Source organism: Eleutherodactylus coqui, chromosome 6, assembly GCF_035609145.1.
Source record: "Eleutherodactylus coqui strain aEleCoq1 chromosome 6, aEleCoq1.hap1, whole genome shotgun sequence".
Lineage (NCBI taxonomy): Eukaryota > Metazoa > Chordata > Amphibia > Anura > Eleutherodactylidae > Eleutherodactylus > Eleutherodactylus coqui.
The window spans coordinates 89,139,561-89,158,861 of NC_089842.1; the positions used below are offsets into that span (position 1 = coordinate 89,139,561).

The 19,301-nt window shown below is 42.7% G+C and overlaps 1 protein-coding gene across 1 annotated transcript in view; it reads left to right on the forward strand.

The window, feature by feature from the left end:
- Positions 1-884: 884 nt before the first annotated feature.
- ATP1A3 (ATPase Na+/K+ transporting subunit alpha 3) overlaps positions 885-19,301 on the forward strand; it is a 56,000-nt gene continuing 37,583 nt past the window's right edge. The window contains exon 1 of the mRNA XM_066607148.1: positions 885-1,104. Within this exon, the coding sequence (XP_066463245.1) occupies positions 1,099-1,104 (6 nt within the window). The 5' untranslated portion in view covers positions 885-1,098. The remainder of the gene's footprint in view (positions 1,105-19,301) is intronic.

A 19,301-nucleotide genomic window follows, 5' to 3' on the forward strand; every position in this document is an offset into this window, starting at 1 on the left:
ACACGCACACACCTCAGCCCTCACACCTGACTACAGCTGGTGTCACACAAGCAGACATGATTACAGCTGGTGTCATGCAAGCACACCTGACTACAGCTAGTGTCACACAAGCACACCTGACTATAGCTAGTGTCACACAAGCACACCTGACTACAGCTAGTGTCACACAAGCACACCTGACTACAGCTAGTGTCACACAAGCACACCTGACTACAGCTAGTGTCACACAAGCACACCTGACTACAGCTGGTGTCACACAAGCACACATCAGTCCTCACACCTGACTACAGCTAGTGTCACACAAGCACACCTGACTACAGCTGGTGTCACACAAGCACACATCAGTCCTCACACCTGACTACAGCTAGTGTCACACAAGCACACATGAGTACAGCTGGTGTCATACAAACGCTCATGAGTACAGCTGGTATCATAAAAGCAGACATGAGTACAGCTGGTGTCACACGCGCACACCTCAGCCCTCACACCTGACTACAGCTGGTGTCACACAAGCGCAGCTGATTAGAGTCGGTGTCACACGCGCACACATGAGCGCACCTACTGTCACACGCGCACATCTCAGCCCTCACACCTGCTCCCCCGCAGTGCCTGCTCTCCGCCCACACGCACAGCCCTGCCGCCCACACCGCCGAGCCCCGTCCCGCCGTCCCGCACCCCGGCACTCTCACACTCGCCCGAACACTCACTTTCACACTTGCACTCACCTTCAAGAATGTAACAGCTGCAATAAAAGGGGAGGGAGCATCAGGGTGACAAGTGGGGAGGAAGCATCCGGGGCTGTGATTGGCGGAGAGCCTCCTGGTGGTGTGGCCTATATGACTGCAGCATATGAGGGACCAACTGTGTGAGAGGGGGGAGAAGAGAGGGAGCGGGAGGGATGTGAGAGCAGCAGCCTCCCCGAGCACAGAGCTGAGTCCGCTTCATCCTCAGCTGCCTCTACCTCTCCTCCTCTCTTCCCCTCTTTCTTTTCTCTCTCTCTCTCTGTCTCCTTCCCTCCTCTCTGGGGCTCAAGTCTCTGTCCCCCCCTTCCCCTACGGAGGATTCCGGCCACATCTGTTCCCTGCCTGAGCTAGAGACATGGGGGTGAGTATACATACTTGCTGATGGTTTCTGGGAAGCATTGCATCCTCTGTTCATGGTTAGGACTAGATGTCCTTTGCAGACAATCACCTATTGCATTGATTCGTAGTGCTGAGCTGTCTATGGTGAGGTGTTGCCCCATGTTCTGGAGCTCTCTGTGGTCCTGGACAGGGATCTGGAGCTGTCCAGGATCACGAACAGGGATTCAGGATCTCTCCATGGTCTTGAGCAGCTCAACTGGACTGTCCATGGCCCTAAACATGGACCTGTAGCAGTCACTCATCCTAAACTGCTCATGGTCAAGAACAGATCTTGATCTCTCCATGGTCCTCGGATTGTTCACGGTCATGAACTGTCCATGGTCCTGAACAGTTGGTGCTGCTCGTGGTCCTGAACAGATCACTTGGAGCTGTCCATGGACCTGTGCAAATCTCCTAGAGCTGTCCATGGTCCCCAGCAGATCTCCTAGAGCTGTCCATGGTCCCCAGCAGATCTCTTAGAACTGTCTATGGTGCTCAGCAGATCTCCTAGAGCTTTCCATGGTCCCCAGCAGATCTCCTACAGCTGTCCATGGACCTGAGCAGATCTCTTAGAACTGTCCATGGTGCTCAGCAAATCTCCTAGAGCTGTCCATGGACTTGAGCGGGATCTCCTAGAGCTGTCCATGGTTCTGAACAATTCCCTTGATTTTCTGTAGTCCTAAATGAATCAAGATAGGCATCTTTCTAAATGCTCCCTTTTGTATTTGACCTGTGTTTTTTTAAGAAGACCCTTTTTAGGTGAACCATGTCTAAAATGCAAATGGGATCCCTGTGACACATATCTTTTAGGTTACTGGTGATGTCATGTTGGCCACTGAAGGGTTAACACCGGGCACAACTGTGCACTGGGTTGTGGATAATTGTGTGCACAGCGCAATGCGGTGTCTGTACATCTGTCAACACTCAAGAGAAGGAGAGAAAGAAAAGCCTTGGGAAATTAGATGAGGTCACTTGCCATAGAGAGGAGAGACATGACGAGGGGGAGAATATGGTGGCAAGGCAAAGTGAGAGAGGGGGGGTGGTGAACGATGAGGCAGGTGGGAGATTGAGACAGGAAGGCACAATGGTATTTGATAAAAGGAGTGGTTGGTGATTAAGGAGCTTGGAAATCACATCTTCTGTCTTATGAGTTGGGGGGAGGGGAGGTTTGAATTAACTTGCTTTCTGGTGGTGAATTGGTTAAAGTTTGATGTCTGTCATGTAGAATGGCTAAAGGGTTACTTGGTTTGGAAAGAGAGAAGACCTAAAGTTGTCATCTGTTAAAATGGAAGAAGGGCACTTGAAGGTCAGATGGTGGTACACAAGCTCAGGAGATGGATTGTACCCTCCATGGTATCAGTCCTCATTGGTCCATATCAATGCATCATATCGGAGGAAGAATTGTGTCATTTTTTTCAAGGTTATCCAAAGGCCTCCTTTATGATCTCAAGATGAATGTGATCTCCAATGTCAATAATTGGCTGGGCATTACTATTTAGTCATCCGATCAATCAGTCAATAGTCAATCAGAGGTTGGTGATGATAGATGCCCCTTGGGAATACAAATAATGACCTTCAGGATAGTCGCGGCCTGCTGCCTACTGCATAGCAACAGACCTGCAGGCCACATTGACTGAGCTAGATACAAGAGGAAATGGCTAAAATCTAAAGGGGAACTGCAATGGGGGAGCTTCATATATGTAATCCCCTTAAAAACTCTAATATTACATGTTATCACTGCACATTTCCTATGGTGCTTCAGTCTGTCCATCTGCATCGGATACAACCTTGGTATCAGCAACATTAGCATTGTTTCACTACAAAGACCGAATACTTGGAAATTGGGGGCTTATGGCCCGTTGGTTCTTGATGTCATTGATCAAGGTCAAATTCTTACAAAGGCTTCACTTCGCCATCCCACTCACTAGCACATGCACAGCAGATATGAGAAGATACAGGGGCAAGCAGATATAATATGCAATCACACTCAGTCTATGTCACAATATGTGAGATATGGGAATTCATAGTATACTGCATATATCATGCGGAACATGCTGAACAATCTCGTTTTGGAGTAAAGAAGGTGACCCATCTGTGACAGTGAGGATGTGGGGGCTTTACGTAAGGCTTTGCCTTGTACTGCGCATGGTCTGACATTCAGAGACACAGAGAATGGGGGCTGGGTGGCGTGACATATGGCATAGATGTGAGGGAAGATAATCCCCCACTAGAAACAAATAGGGGGGGATACAATTCTGTGTTTGTAATATAACAAGAGATCAAAAAGGGATATTGTACATCTGATATAGCCTTGATATCAGAGAGTTATAGTATAGGGAAATCTATAGGTCAGGTGATCGTCAGTGAGGTCTAGTGATGAAGGAACTGTATGGCGCATTATATAGCATGTGAAAATGGGGAAGGATGTGTTATATAGAATGGTTGGGATGAATTATATGGTATGAGAGCAGGATGAATGGTGCATTATATAATAGGGGAAGTATATAGTGCATTAGATAGTATAATATATTAGGATTTATAGTGCATTGCATAGTATGACGATGAAGACGAATAGTGCATTATATGGTATAATAATGGGGTGTATTGTGCATTATATAATATACTAAATTGGGTACTTGCATTCTATTCTATGATCAAGGAAGGAATAGTGCATTATATAATATCATATGGTGCATTATACTCGTATAGTAATAAAGGCGGTAAGATGCACTATGGAGTATGATGGCAGTGTATGTATATTATGATGACGTGCATGGTGCATTATAGAATATGATGGTGTATATGATGTGTTATACTATGAAGAAGGGAGTGCATGGTGCCTTATAGAATATAATAAAGGTGATGAGGTGCATTATAGAGTATGATGAAGGCGATGTATGATGTATGATACCATATATTATGATGGAGTACAGGGTGCATTATATACTATGATAAGGTAGCTGTATGGTGCATTATAGGGTATGATGAAGGTGTATATGAAGTGTTATATTATGTAGAAGGGAGGCATGGTGCATTATATACTATAATAAAGCAGGGGCATGGTTTAGAATAAAGGGGTTATATAGTGTATTATATAGTATGCTATGGGGCGATATGAGTCATGGGTGTGATATTCCATATGATGAGAAATGGGGAGAAAAAGGGAAAGGCAGTGGAGAAATAAGCAGGAAATATACTTTACATATTAATTGAAGGCTCGGGGGCTGATGTGAGCAGTACAGTAGATTCTAGTAGATGTCCCTTCACTGTAAGGCGATGCTGTTTCTTGAAGAGATTTTATTATTAAATATAAGTTGAAATAAGAAAATCCCAAGATGGCTTCTTGTTACCTGAACGAGGCTCTGTTGCATTTGTATTAACTGGGATTTAAGCTTAACCCCTTTGCAACTAAAAGTGTCGCCTGCACTGTGCCAAGACGGACACTAGAGGTCCCTCTTACTGCCAGTCTGTGATAGTTGATATGAATGCTGCTTCCAGCCACATTCGCATGTGTGAATACTGTATCACCCGGATTGCTTGCTCAGCAGCTTTTGGGCCTAACCCTGGACTGTACTGATGAAGCAGATCTCAGTTGTCACTTGACTCCATTGACGCTGCATCCCGACGCCTCCTCCCTGATCTAAGATCGTGCTGTAGGTTTGTCTGCAGTACTATGGAAAATTACTGAATGTGATCTAATCATGAGTGGCATCACATGACAAACTCAGCTCGTTACATCAATGTTGCATAAAAAGTATGTCAAAGATTAAATTGTTTTGCCAAACTTATATATTGAACGTATAAGACGCTGAAGGGATGTGTTTTCCCTGTTTATAGCCATTTTTCCCCCAGATTTGACCACTTAGTCACAAAAAAGTAGCAATTCCAGAGCCTGTAATGACACTGTATCTTAAAGTGCAATCATGAATCAGCAAGCCCAGGATGGACAGAGATATAGGTGCAGACAGAGGAGTGCTACAGTTCGTGGCATTGGATGCAGAATACAAAAGACTAGAAGATGACCATTAGTAATTATATTTTCTGCCCATATTCAGTCCCTATTTTTTATTTAACATTAAATCAAATGGGTATATTCAGATTTGTGCTTTTTATGTGGAATTATGGTACTATTATTTTATACTTGGCATGTTCTATTTGGGTTTGTATTTGCAGAACAAAATTGTGTATAAAAAGTTTATCAGAGTGTAAAATAACAAACAAACAAAAAAGTTGGTAACAGATGCTACATGTTATTGTATTTAGTAAAATACGGATTCAACACGGACATAAAAAAGCACCAAAAATGCACCTATACACATGTAGCGAAAACGGTGCATTTTTCACGGACCAAAATTGCATCTGCATAAATGGCCTCCTGGAATTGATATTTGAATTGAAAGGGATTTCCCTTTGATTGGTCATGGTTGACCTCCAGTGCATGACATAAGGGGTATGGGTGCTTTACAGAACACAGCAGCAGTGGGAATCACCTGCTGTTCTTCACAATGTTTGACATCAGAAGGTGATATTATATCTTGCTGAGTTTTGGGCTTTTAAAATGTGCCGTGGAGTATTGCTCGCACCCTCAGGACAATCTCCTGCCAAAGACAATCTAATCTATCCCACCGGTGGAAGCTATGACTACAGGAGGAATGCTTAATTACTTGGAGCCTACTGAAAGCCCCGAGTCCTCCAGAGTAACTCTTCACTCTGGACCATAGCAGGAAACCGCACCCCACGATGGCTATATATTCTATTCAAATATTACCAATGATAGGGGCTATTCAGCACTACATGTGAGGCGGTAGCTGCCAACTACAGCATTTATAACCTTACGACTAATCATAGAAACTAACACATATGCCAGAACGCCAGAGCATCCATGTCATGTACATGCCGCTGGCCATGCACTCTTGCAAATATCATTCATACACTGTCTTTTACTATAGCTGAGCACAAAATAGAGTAATGAAAAGCATAAAAAATAGTGATGATAGAAATATTTTAAAATTGTATAGCAATGCCCATAGTATAAAGCAGTGCTTGGAGGCTGCAGAGAGATTTTCCCCTTGAAGTAATGTGTTAGTGTAGCAATTATGATTGCTAAAATATATGTCTTTAGGTTTCCAAATGAATTGTTTATATTCGAGCTCGAAGTAACTTGCAGAACACACACGCATTGGGTGTGAAAGGAAGTTTTCCTGTTTATAACATTAACAAACATTAGTATATGTACAAAAGACATTTGCTATGAGGCTAGAACACGCCTCACCTGTAAGAATTATAATTCATTATAATTTACTTATTATCACTGGTTAGTAAACCTAAACAAAAACATTAAACATCTTAGTTGTCAGGCAGACTTCTCTTAAGTGGATTGGAACTATGTGTAATAGATTTCTCAAAGCAAAATGTACAAAAATGTATAAACAGTAAGATATAGCTTCTTCCCACAGAACAAGTTGTGCTGACACAAGACCACCCGTCTGGATTCTTTATCTCCCCAGCATAGGACATTCTGTTCGATCAAGGCTTTTTGAATAGATATTGCATATCTGCAAAATTCTTGTTTAATGAAAATTATATGACAGAGACATACAAGATGGAAAATGTATATACAATGGATTCATATTTACTGCTCTAACAAATGAGTCTAGGGTAGAAAACCTCCAAATCGAAAGTACAAGAGCGTAGCGGTCCGATACACAATGTACAGAGGAGAATATTAGGATTGCTGTGAGTAATGGTGCTGCCTGTCGTAGCACTAAATACTGATAAACTACATTAAAAAAGCTCTCCGTTTTTAACGTAGCGTAAATACGCCTCACAAACAGAGTCTGACGGAGCATGCCACAAATTGTTATAGATTTAAATGGCATCTGACAAAAACAGCCAATTGTATACCTCCATCTGAAACCAGAGAAATGCAGAGGTATAGTAGAAGGCTCCTGCATCCCTACGGCAGCCCTACTTTATTATGTCTTCATACTACCATACTATAGCTGTGTGCATCAGACCTAAAACGGACATTCCCCAAATTGACTATCACCTATTCACACAGGATAGGTGATAAAGATCTAATCCAGGGGACTCTGAGAACTGAGTCCCCCACTGATTCGGAGAATGGAAGTCCCATGTGCCGTTCTACTTCTCACTGCACCCCCTCAGTGAGGAGGAAATTGAATGGAGCGATGATCAAGCAGGCATAGTGCGGCATCACTCATCTTCAATGAGACTACCAGAGATATCTGACAGCTTGTACTCTGCTGCTTCAAGGTGAATGCAGCGGCACTACGCATGCTTGACCACCTCTCCATTCAATCTCCTCCTCATTGTGGATGGTGGAGTGAGGAGGAGGAGAACATGAGACCCCAGTTTTTGCAATTGGTGGGTTCTTAGTTGTGTAACTCCCACCGATCAAATTTTTATGGATAGGTGGTAAGCTAATTTTGGGAATACCTTTTTAATCTATTACAATCAATGGAATGCCATCTGTTACGATAGTTATATAGAAGGTGGACCCAATCCCCGAGGTGGCAGGTAGAGTTGGTTCCATACACAGTGAATAGAACGCATTGATTTCAATGGGTTTGTTCACATCCGTGTAATTTTTTCTGCGCATTTCGATTGCACACAAAAAAAACCTGTATGCTGTATTTTCCTGCGCATCTGTGCGCCAAAGGTCCCCATAGAAGTCTATGCTAGATGCACAAATGCGCAGAAAAATGCAGGAACCTGCACAAAATGCTGCATATTTCAGTGAAAAACGGAACACATCTGGACCTCATTAGGCTCGATAGCCATTTAAATCAGGATGCGAGTATATTGCGCGCACATGTGAACAGCCCCTGTGTGCACAAAAATTACTGTACTATGCAAATATGTTGCGCTTAAGCGTGCTCAATTGCGCATATTGTCATCTGAAGCTGTCCAAAGGGCTTCTACCGACTGGCGTTTTTTTAACGCTGCGATATCGCAGCTTTTTAATGCAAATGTCAATGGGACTCCCTAATGTTAAAATTGCATCGCGGAAAAATTGCAGAAGCGCAAACCTGCGATTTTTGTGCCATGTGATTAGAAAGTCCCATTGACACTTGCATTAAAAAAATGCAGTGATGTCGCAGCTTTACAAAAAAAACGCTAGTGGGTAGGAGCCTTTAGGATGTGGATTTTTGAAGAGAAGTTGAAATCCTTTTCCTGTAAGGAAATCCGCAGCAAATCCACAACACAAATGACATCTGCGGATTTCACTGCAGATCTTTGACCTCCCTTGAAGTCAATGCAGAAAATCCATGACAAATCCATGACATAATAAGCATGCTGCGGATTCTGAATTCCACCCTGCGAGCTCTGCTCCACGCAGATCATTTTACTCAATATCCGCACTAAAGAAATCAAAAATCTATAGAATTCAATTAAAAACCTATCTGTTGCGGAAAGTAGCAACCAGTCTGCCACATCTGACCTCACCATGTAGTATGCTCACAAGCGTCCTGTGTTTGACATGGAATCCACAGCAAATCCGTGTCCCATTACTTCCTATGGGAATCCATGGCGTAGTCTATAAGACACATAAAAAAGTGATCCGGATTCCGTGCTGAATCCCATGTGGATAACAACAGCTAAATACACATGCAGATCCGTGGCCAGCGGAGGTCCAAACCGTGGCGGAAACACATGGCCTCGCTGCACGTTTCTGCTGTGGATATAAAAACTGCTTCCGCCTCTATGAAGCCTTCACACGACCGTGTGCACGGAGGTATTTGCACATGCAAAATCTGCATGCGCTAAACACAAGAGATTTTAATGGGTTCATTTTCATAAGCGCGTTTTGCACATGTATTTAGCGCGTGCAGAAAAAAGTAGGGCATGCCCTATCTTTCCGGTCGTTTCAGACGGCCGTATGCGCAACGACACTCGCGGTATGGAGCGTTGTGGCGCACAGACAAGGTTTTTTTAATTTTCTCAATGTGCGCAGGAGTTTGAAAAACAATAGCGAGAAGATAGGTATTAACTAGGTGCGGGAAAGATAGGGTGGGAAACCGGATGTGAAAACCAAACCACTGAAATCAATTGAAATCAGTGGTTTCGTTTTGTCCCGTTACGCGGCCGTGATTATCTCGGCTGTATAACGGGTCTAAATCACGTTTGTTTGGTTAAGCCCTCAGAGCTTTGTGCAGCAAAACTCCCATAGAAGTCTAAAGGAGGTGTGCAAATAGGCAAGAGGAAGGCTGTGACACGGCGCAAAATACAGAAGAAGAACACATCTGCACCTCGTTAGACTTAAATAGCCATTAAATCCACCGGCAGGGTGTGTCACGCAAGCGTGTGAACTGCCCTTGTGTGTGCAAAAAGTACAGTACCATGCACAGAGATGTGTGCATAGGTACCTCTTCAAACCTCATTGATACGCAAATATGTTGCGGCGAGTGTTTTTGTGTGTAGGCTCGTGTAAAGCCACCCTGAACTGCAGTAAAGATTTGCGGCTGTATACATGTATACCTGTGGATTTAGCCCTTTTCAATAACGCAAATCTGTGTACGGAATTCCCCATATGCTGATTTGAAATTCGAATTTGGAAGATAACCCATGCTGTATATACTACATATAAAGTGTATCCTACGGCACTCCTTACATGAATTTACTGTGGATTCCAAAATGCGAAGTAGAAAAATCCACAGCAAATCCACAACGCTTAATGCAGATACACAACCGATTTCACCCCTTAAATTGAAGGGGTGAAATCCACCCAAGTGGCACACATTTTAGTGCATATTTGCATATTTCTTCCCACTGCTGATAATCCAAAACAAATCTGCCGCATGTGAGCGCATCCCAGAAGTCAGAGAGCCGTAATAGGGGTAGTTACAAATAGTTGTCACTTTGTGGTAGACCTATTGTAACCATTAAATGTAGAGAACTCAATGTCGGAAAATGTATTGAATCTTCATTAATGGGGAAATCTCTGATGCTAAAAAGATTCCGATTTTGGCGCATGCATTACATGTGCAAAAAAATAGTGACTTTTTAACTTTACGCCGGATGACACTGATATTGCGAGAAGTGGGCATAGTTTGTCGGGAGGGGGTAGGGCCGGCACGTCTTGATTTATTTAAGAATAATTTATGCCAGAAACTGGCATAAATTATTCCAGAAAGCTACTCCAGCTCATAGATGATGTAGGTTCAGATGCATGAATGGCCCAAGATGCGCTAATGTGTGAGGAGGTGTGAGCCACTTCATTTACTAGCTGCATCGTGTGCCTGTGAAGATCATATTAAGCCTGAAGTTTGAAACGCGGGTCTTGATAAAGTCCTCTCTCTGATTCTATGCTACTATAGCCTTACTGGGACATTGAGTGATATGGTTTATATTGATTGTTAAGACCTCTATGCATACGTAAGGGCCCAATCACACCTGCGTCTGGCCTCCATTTGGGCTTTCTGTCTTTGCAGTGCTATTTTTCCATTGGAAACCAAATGGAATTTAAGCGAACAAAAAGCTTTCCATTTGCTTTCCGTTTTTTTGAAACCCCATTGAAATCAATGGGAAGGAAACAGTTCCATTTATTTCCAGATTAATTAAGTTTCCCTGCGCCAATAACAGAGCACAGATATGGAAAGTCCTAATGGAGCCCAGATGCAGGTGTGAGTGCGCCTTAAGATGAAAGTTTCTCTACCTGGCTGATGGGTGGACTGTTTATACCTGTGCGTGTTCATATTGTGTGTGTTTCTCTGGTGGATTCTTGGAGAGAGGTGAATTTTGTATCCTGGGCTGACCCTTAGTAATACGGTGTGTGCTGTGGATGAGCCCTTCTATTGATTGAAGACCACTATACTCAACCTATACTCAAATGGCTAATAACTGGGAATAATGGATCCATAGAAAATGGAAAAAAGATAGATATTAGGTTTAGTGTTCCTTTTAAATGTGGGTACGCAGACTCATGACCAGTCCTATATATTGTGTTTCATATGATCAGATATCATTCGAATGGTCAGGGCCTACACTAGAGCGTAATCTGTAGAAGAGACCATCTATCCTTAGGATAGCGTCATTCTACTGGATAACCCTCCAATGATAGTGAGCTCATCCACTTCAGACTTACAGATATAGAGAAGAGATCTATGATATCATTAGGTGACGAGTTCAGGGTAAATTGGTTCCAATGTCATTTGGACATAAATCAGTGTCAGCCCAGTAAGGTAGCCAGGTCTTCATGGCAAGGAATATATTGTGGAAATCTGCCATTAGGATGAACTCCATCAAATTAGTGGACATCTCAGTAAAGATAAACTAATATAAGACTGAAACCCCCATAGGGCTGAATTTTTTTCCTGTTTATTGTCCAGAAAGTTTATAGAAATCGTACAGGATTAGAAGATCATGGACACTCTCTTCCAAACAACAGCACCACACTTGTCTACAGGCTGAGTATGGTATCACAGCTCATTCCCCTTCAATGGAATTGATCTTCCATACTAGACACAACCCATGGACAGCCATGTTTTTCTAATCCTGTACAACCCCTTTAACTATCGGTAGGAGACCAGACATGTTAAAATTCCTTTTGCTGATTCTCATTCGGTAAGAGGGCAACGGCATCCCAAAGGCTTATCTTTATTAGGTTATCTGCTAGACCCTTTAATTTAATGGTGCTGTTTATTAGGAAATCTATTCTGGATTGTGGTGTTTTTACTTTCCTTTGGGAAGGTAATGGGTAAATGATAGCTGTTAACAGTATAGAAAAACTGCTATAATGGGCCTCCCAGGTGCTGGATTATCAAATATTCTTGATTATAGAACAACCATAGATGTTTCTGCAATTTACTTGTAAAGGTAGAAAATCTTGATGTCTCAAAGTAACAGAAGACCTCCTCCTACCACTTTATTTTATACTCCGGAGAGTCTCATAATTGGTTATTAGTAAGAAGCTGACTTAAAGGCATTTTACTGAATAAGTCATATGGGAAATTCTCTATTTTGGGTGGAATTCGAGGAAAATATTATAATCGGTGACCAAACCAAAAAAAAAAAAATGCGTAAAGATGGTTTCCCATAAGTGTAATATGACTTAGTGCCTTAGTGACTTAGGGTTGCAAGACCCCTGCAGTGATCAAAGTTGGGCTCTGGTGAACTGCAGGGAGGTCCACGTGTCACACTAATTTACACCCTAAAATGTTATTCAGTGACACACTGGGCTATAAAGGTTTCTTGCCGATTTTCAGTATTGAGACAAACTGCAATGGAAAACACTGGGGGTCTGACGCGACCAGTCGTGATGCTGAAAAAAGGGGGGGGGGGGGAAACTAATAGAAATGGAGAAAAGGCTTTATAACTACCTGGCACCTAACGTGTTTCAATGTAAAAACCCCTTCATCAGACAGAACAATAATGGATGATGTATTAGATTCTTGTAGTTTATGTAGCTTGTGACCCTAGATGAGCAGTGGTATATAATATGGCCCACCAGCACTACTGATGGCACACTTGGTAATTCCAGGGGTGATCAAGTAGGTCACCAGCGGCTCATGCCAACGAATTATTTTGAAATCATATACTGTATATATATTGATATGAAGAACTCAATGACCCTACACAAGTCTTCATTGGTTGTTAGCTTGCACCTGTTTGCCATGTGGGAGACTACGATCCCTGAAATAGGTTGTGAACGTCATACAAAGGAACAACTCAGCAACTTATCTTTCCAGCATGGTCAGGTAGAAATATTTCATGATCTTCAGATTTTTCTCCATGCATAATCTTGTCATATCCCCATATTCTATAGCAATTCAGTATATTTGTATCATAGACGCATTTTTAACTCCTTAGGGGCTCATGTAGATGGCAGCAGCTGGTCACATCCCCCTTCCTCATGGGCAGGGCTCCCTTCTGTAAGCAACCTAATGTTAATAAACAAGAGAAGGGGAACCAGCTTGAAGGCCAATGCCATCCCTTTCTTGAGGAAGGGGTATTAAAAATGGTGTAGTAGCAAGAACCAGGGGACATCTTTTTTTTCTCTTTTTCTTATGGGGCCTTCTTTCCAATATAGAAATCTATAATCCAGTGCAAATCAATTGGGTGATCACCGTACTTCCTATTAAAAGCTGTCTGACTACACATGATGACCAATGTTGTCCTGTAGGAGTGATCCTTCACATGCCTTGGAAGGCCATGCAATTACTTTATTTAGGAGTCAAATAGCTGAATATACTTCAATATACTCACTTATGTACTATTATGCTTAACACATCCTATTCCTTATTGTAACATTTATACATCTGTATATAGATCTTCACCCCATGGATTTGCCCATACATTATTGGCTAAATGTGCATGGAATATTTACATGGATCACATAAGGATCTGCCAGTAACTATGTAACATCTATGAGCCCCTTTAACCAATTTAGTAGCATGTTTTTAAAGGGCCAGTCTATTGAAAACACATTTTCCATCCTTGCCCCCTCACCTGATTGCCCATTGCACTCTGGATATCTCCTATGTATATTGCAGTCACTTCCGTGCAGTGCAGCCTACTGTCTGATACTTATCAGGCATCATGCTGATGGCGAGATTTTTGCTTTACCTTTCACATCAATCCCATAATGTATCAACACAACATTAGCTAGAGAGTATACCATTTCTGCCTGCTAGGTGGACAGTATAATTATCATTACCTTCTATATTCATCTACTGAATTCACCTAAATTAACTGCAAACCATAGGTATACAGTCAGGATGATGAGCTGTGATCTCCTCTATTATAACTGTGTGACAGGAGCTGTCTGATCATCAACAGTAACTGTGACAGGAGTGCCTGTGTCCCCTTTAGGCAGTTCCTGTGGTAGAGAGCATGTCATAGTATGCCACAGACTGTGAGGTTGACTAGAAACATAGCTCTAAGTGAATCTGAGCAGGTCAGAATTGAGATCACGGGACCACTTAAGGAGAAAGAGGCTGGGAGATTCAGATAGAAAATAATAACTAACCAAGGTAACACTAACTCACTTATATATACAGTACTGGGGAATAGCTACATAATGAATGATTTAAAAAAAAAATCACCAGAGTGTCTCTTTACTGTATAAGCTATGTATTTTCTCATTTTCTGTAGCACATTAGATATGTTACTTATTGAGTCTTTGACACATTGTTACTTTTATGGTGCAGTCAGGACAATGCATTATTCATACATTTCAGTATTCTACTGTGGTAATTTCTATGTGATCCGTTGGGGTATAGAACACCTGTGTCAGTGGGACCTGATCAGAACAGGTTTTCTGCCTGTGGATTTAAAGGATAATTCCACTTGCTGACAGCAAGCAGATCACTTGAAAAGTGCACGGGAAGTGTATTAGAAAGTTGCAAAATTATTTCCTAGGCCATGACTAAGGCCCCCTGCACACGGGCGGGATTTCCCACACAATTTCTGCCCGTGGAAGCTGCCATAGGATTGCGTTAGAAAACGCAATCCTAGGCAGACGGCCGCGATTTGTCCACGCGAAATCACGTGCAGAAAAGAAAACGCGGCATCTTCTATTTCTTCATGTCACTTCCCGGACGCGGGCTCCGGTATGCGCATGCGCCGGCTGCCCGTCAGCCGGCACATCAAAGAGCTGGAGCCACGGGAGAGGTGAGTGCAGCACTGGTCCCTGCAGGTGCTCGGGTGCAGCGGGATCCGACCTGGCCGTCTGCAGGCGGCCTAAGTGTTATCCACTCTATACAACCCCAGAACAGCCCTTTATGTTGGCAGCCTATACTGTAAAGGTGCAGGAGCATTATATGAGCTGCCTATATCATGTTTTTATAAATGGTTAATAACAGGGATCAATAGATTGTATTGAGTTGAACAACAAATGTATAAACAGTAGACTTTAGGTGTGGTGTATGTTGCTTGAAGGATTTTCCCAGGCAATTTTTATTGATGATCCATCCTTATGATAGGTTATCAATGGCTGATCGGGGGGTCTGATGCTTAGGACTTCAACAAATCAACTGTTCCAGCGCCCACTGTCACCGGGAAAACACATAGGGTAGGGGGCAGAAGAAGATCATTCTAACCCCTGTGTGGTTCCTGGTAAAACAATCAATGAGAGCTGCGCCTGCAATTACTAGCACTAGCCACTACATAGGGATTGGAGCTTCTGCTCCTACCCTATATGTTATGCTGGTGACAGCAGATGCCTAAATAGCTGATTGGTTGGAGTCCTGAGCAGCAGACCCGAGGGATGAGCTATGGATGACCTAAGCTTTGTCTGGAAAACACCTTTAATACATTGGTGTTAGTGGAATAAATATTATCCTCAAGTAATGTATTGGCTTTTTGAGTTGTTTAATAATTCTTTATGGAGTGTCTTGACCATTACATACCCTCCTGCAACTCTTACACAAGTAAATATATTAGACTGCACCGATGAATTTAGGATTGAGTCACCTAGCTAGAAGGGTGCTGAGATAACAGTTGCACAGAGGCTTTGGTGCCTGAGGGGGCCCAAAGGTCTGTCCTCCATATAAGACACTGGTCTTACTAATGACATATGGTAGGTGGGGCTCTTACAGACTTTGCATTGGAGCCCAAGAGTTTCAGGTTTTCGATCAGATAATGACTCTCTCTCATAAAACCTGGAATTTTGTTATGGATTCAGTTGTAAAAGGATTGTCTAGTTAGAAAAACAATTTTTGGATATCCTATTAGGACATTCTAAGTTAATAGGTGGTGGTGTGTGTGTGTGGGGTGCGGGGGGGGGGGGGGGCTTTATTCATAAACGCCATTAATATGCCAGAGTGGAATCGGGTACCAGGAACATCTCCCTCTTTGGAGGACACAACGTATCTGTGCATTAAATGCACAGCCCATTGATGTCAATGAGTATAGTGTAATTGTTCATTTCCCCTGTAGGGAACAACCCATGGGAAACTCATTTTACAGGGACTCTCCAAACTTTAGAGCAGGACCTAGGCTGCTGCTCTGGTCAGAGTGAGGACGGTAAAAGGATCATGTAGTAAATCTTTCAGTGATAATGAGTGTGCACGTATAGAAAAAAGCGAATTATGGCATAGTTTAAACAAGTATACCTTTTATGTTTAAGCACTAGCTGACCTGTTAATTTTCATGCTATTGTGACTATGTGGATACCTAATAAGTATACGTTTTTTAATGTAATCTTTGCGCAAGAAAATTTATTTTAAACTAAGTCGCAGTTGTTGTAATTTTTTTTCAGGGCTTTATCATTTTCATTTTTTATTACTTTCAACACGTTTTCTAAAAGACAACAGGTTCTCCTTATATTATCATTTGCTGTTGTTTGAACTGTTTCAAGTTTTTAAGTTCTGATTTTTAGGTGGTCTTCCCCATTTTTCTGCTGTCCTGCTATTTGCAATCCACTTGCAGGTGGGCAGAGTTCCTACATTCTGCCAGTAGTTCACTGTCCTGTACTTCCTTTCCCTCACTTTCCATGCTGCACTGCTCTGTCTCTGGTCCAATCAGACAATATTTGAATGCCCACCCCTCAGATTTTACCAAGACAATTCAGGTATTTAGAGACATTCTGGCCAAATGGTTAATAAAGCCAATATAATGTAGACACATGCTCATGTAACAATAGGAAGGGCTGAAAGTGTGGAGATTGTTTATACAATGCCTGCAGATCTGTCTGCCTTTGATTTACACTGATAAAACAACCACATTTTTAGTAAAAGTGTATTACAAGATTGATGAGACACTCAGGCTATTACATGGGCATAGGTTGTCTGAAACATTAGTGCCAGGGGCGTAACTATAGAGGATGCCGGGGATGCGGTTGCACCCGGGCCCAGGAACCTTAGGGGGCCCATAAGGCCTCTCTTCTCCGTATAGAGAACCCAGTACTATGAGTAAAGCATTATAGTTGATGGCCCTGTTACTGATTTTGCATCGGGGCCAGGAGCTTCAAATTACGCCTCTGATTAGTGCCCCTATAAATGTAATGTGGGATCATCTTCTGCATGCTAATACATCATTCTCTGTGCCACTATGACACAGTCTGCTGTTTTGGCAACACAGGGCTATAAAGTAAAACCCCATAACAGCTGCCATAAAACTGTATTGAGTTAAGTTTGGGCACACATTGGACACAGTATGTTCATCTGTTGTGATAGCATGTGTCTTTTGCACAATTGTGCCCCCTAATGTAAGAAAACAGAGGTGTTCCTAGTAAAATGAAAATCATGTCATCACTCTGCTCCATTAGAAGGCCCAGCTGTTGTTGCCCCTTTCTATTCTTTTGTACATGAGAGGGCTTTCATTCCCCATTAAGTGTTTCTCTTACCACTTATTTGAGACCATTCTTATGACTGAACAGAGGGAGAGCTTTGTGGTCATTCTCATAAGTACGAGGCAGAAGTAGTCTCCAATCAATAACTCTTCAGTCATTGCAGAACTCAACTTCCATCATGCTGGGGAAGCCATATGTGAGAAATGGAGGAAGGGGCTAACTAAAATTGGCTTTCCCTTCTCATGGGCTCGGTAGCAGCTGTGTAAGTTGTCCCTATGCTAGGTCTTCATATTGGGCAAGAACTGTCCCTAGATTTTATCCTGGATTTTAAAGTTAACCTCCGTTCATGAAAACCTTGTATTTTATTTTTTCTACATTGATCTAAAATTCTGATCAATTTAATATCAAAATACAAATGACCACCTGTGTGCGAGTGATGAGTGACTGTGTGAGTTACATGCAATGATGTCACCGTCATGTTATCAGTCACTGGGGCTCTGAGCTCCGCCCATGATTGCATGATGGTGATGTCATCACAGGTCCTAAAATAAGCAGAGCGTGACAGCAGCCGTGTGCTTACAGGACCTGTAATAATTTCACTGTCATGTGATCAGTCACGTGCGTCACATGCATGTAGCAGAGCTGTGTGTGCAAGTGACGTGCATGTAGCAGAGCTGCATGTGATGTGCACCAACTCCAATCCCTTTCACTATATTATAAAAGTAAATGGCGCATTGCACCACCAGAAACACTGGTACTAGTATCTTTTATAACAGTCATAGATTTGTCTATCTGATACAAAACTCCAAATTCCCTGTAAGGACAGAGTTAAAGGGTATCTAGGGAGGCTCGTTGCAATAACTAAACCAGTTTTCTTCTCTGTCACGGCCAATGAAGAGAAGGTGACTGACTTAATTATTAACCCGCTATATGATGTACATTCACATCATGCAGCATCAGGGTATGTATGAAGAGCGATCGCGGGGCGACCTCTCATTATACAGCACGGACGTCAGCTGTTTATTACAGCTGACACCCACAGGCACCAGCTGCAATCCGCTGCGCGCTCAATCGCGGCTATTAACCCTTTAAATGCTGCTGTCAGTTCTGACATCGGCATTTAAATCCCCTGAACGATGTTTGGGGGTCCTGTACGACCCCCCTGCATAAGATTGCAGGGAGCTGTGCAGGTGTCATGGCAGAAATTGTAAAAAAAAAAGTATTAAAAGTTTATATCACCCCCCTTTTGGCATATCTATAATAAAAAAAAATCTAAATCATAAAACAAGAATACATATTTGGTATCGCTGCACCCATAAAAGTCCGATCTTTTAAAGTAGTGCATTATTTGCCCCCAACGGTGAACATTGTCCAAAAAGAAAAATAAAGAACGCCAGAAATGCACCTTTTCAGTCACCCTGTCTCCCAGAAAAAGTGCAATAAAAAGGGATCAAAAACTCGGATGTATTCTGAAATAGTGGCAATGTAAACTACAGGACGTCCCTCAAAAAATAAGCCCTCGCACAACTACGTCGATGGAAAAATAAAAAAAGTTATTGCGCGCAGAAAATGGTGGCAGAAAATAATTTTTAAAAATTAAATGTCTTTGAAAAAAAATAAAAGTAGTACAGCATAAAAAAACTATACAAGTTTGGTATGGTAGTAATTAGAGATGAGCGAACACGTTCGGCCCCGCCCCTTTTTCGCCCGAACACCGAACTTTGCGAACACCTCGGTGTTCGGGCGAAAAAGTTCGGGGGCCGCCGTGGCAGCGCGGGGGGGTGCGGCGGGGAGTGGGGGGGAGAGGGAGAGAGAGAGGGCTCCCCCCTGTTCCCCGCTACTGCCGCCCGCGCCGCCGCGCATCTCCCCGCCCCCCGGCGGCACCCGGACACTTACGCGCGAACACTGCAGTGTTCGCTAAAGCC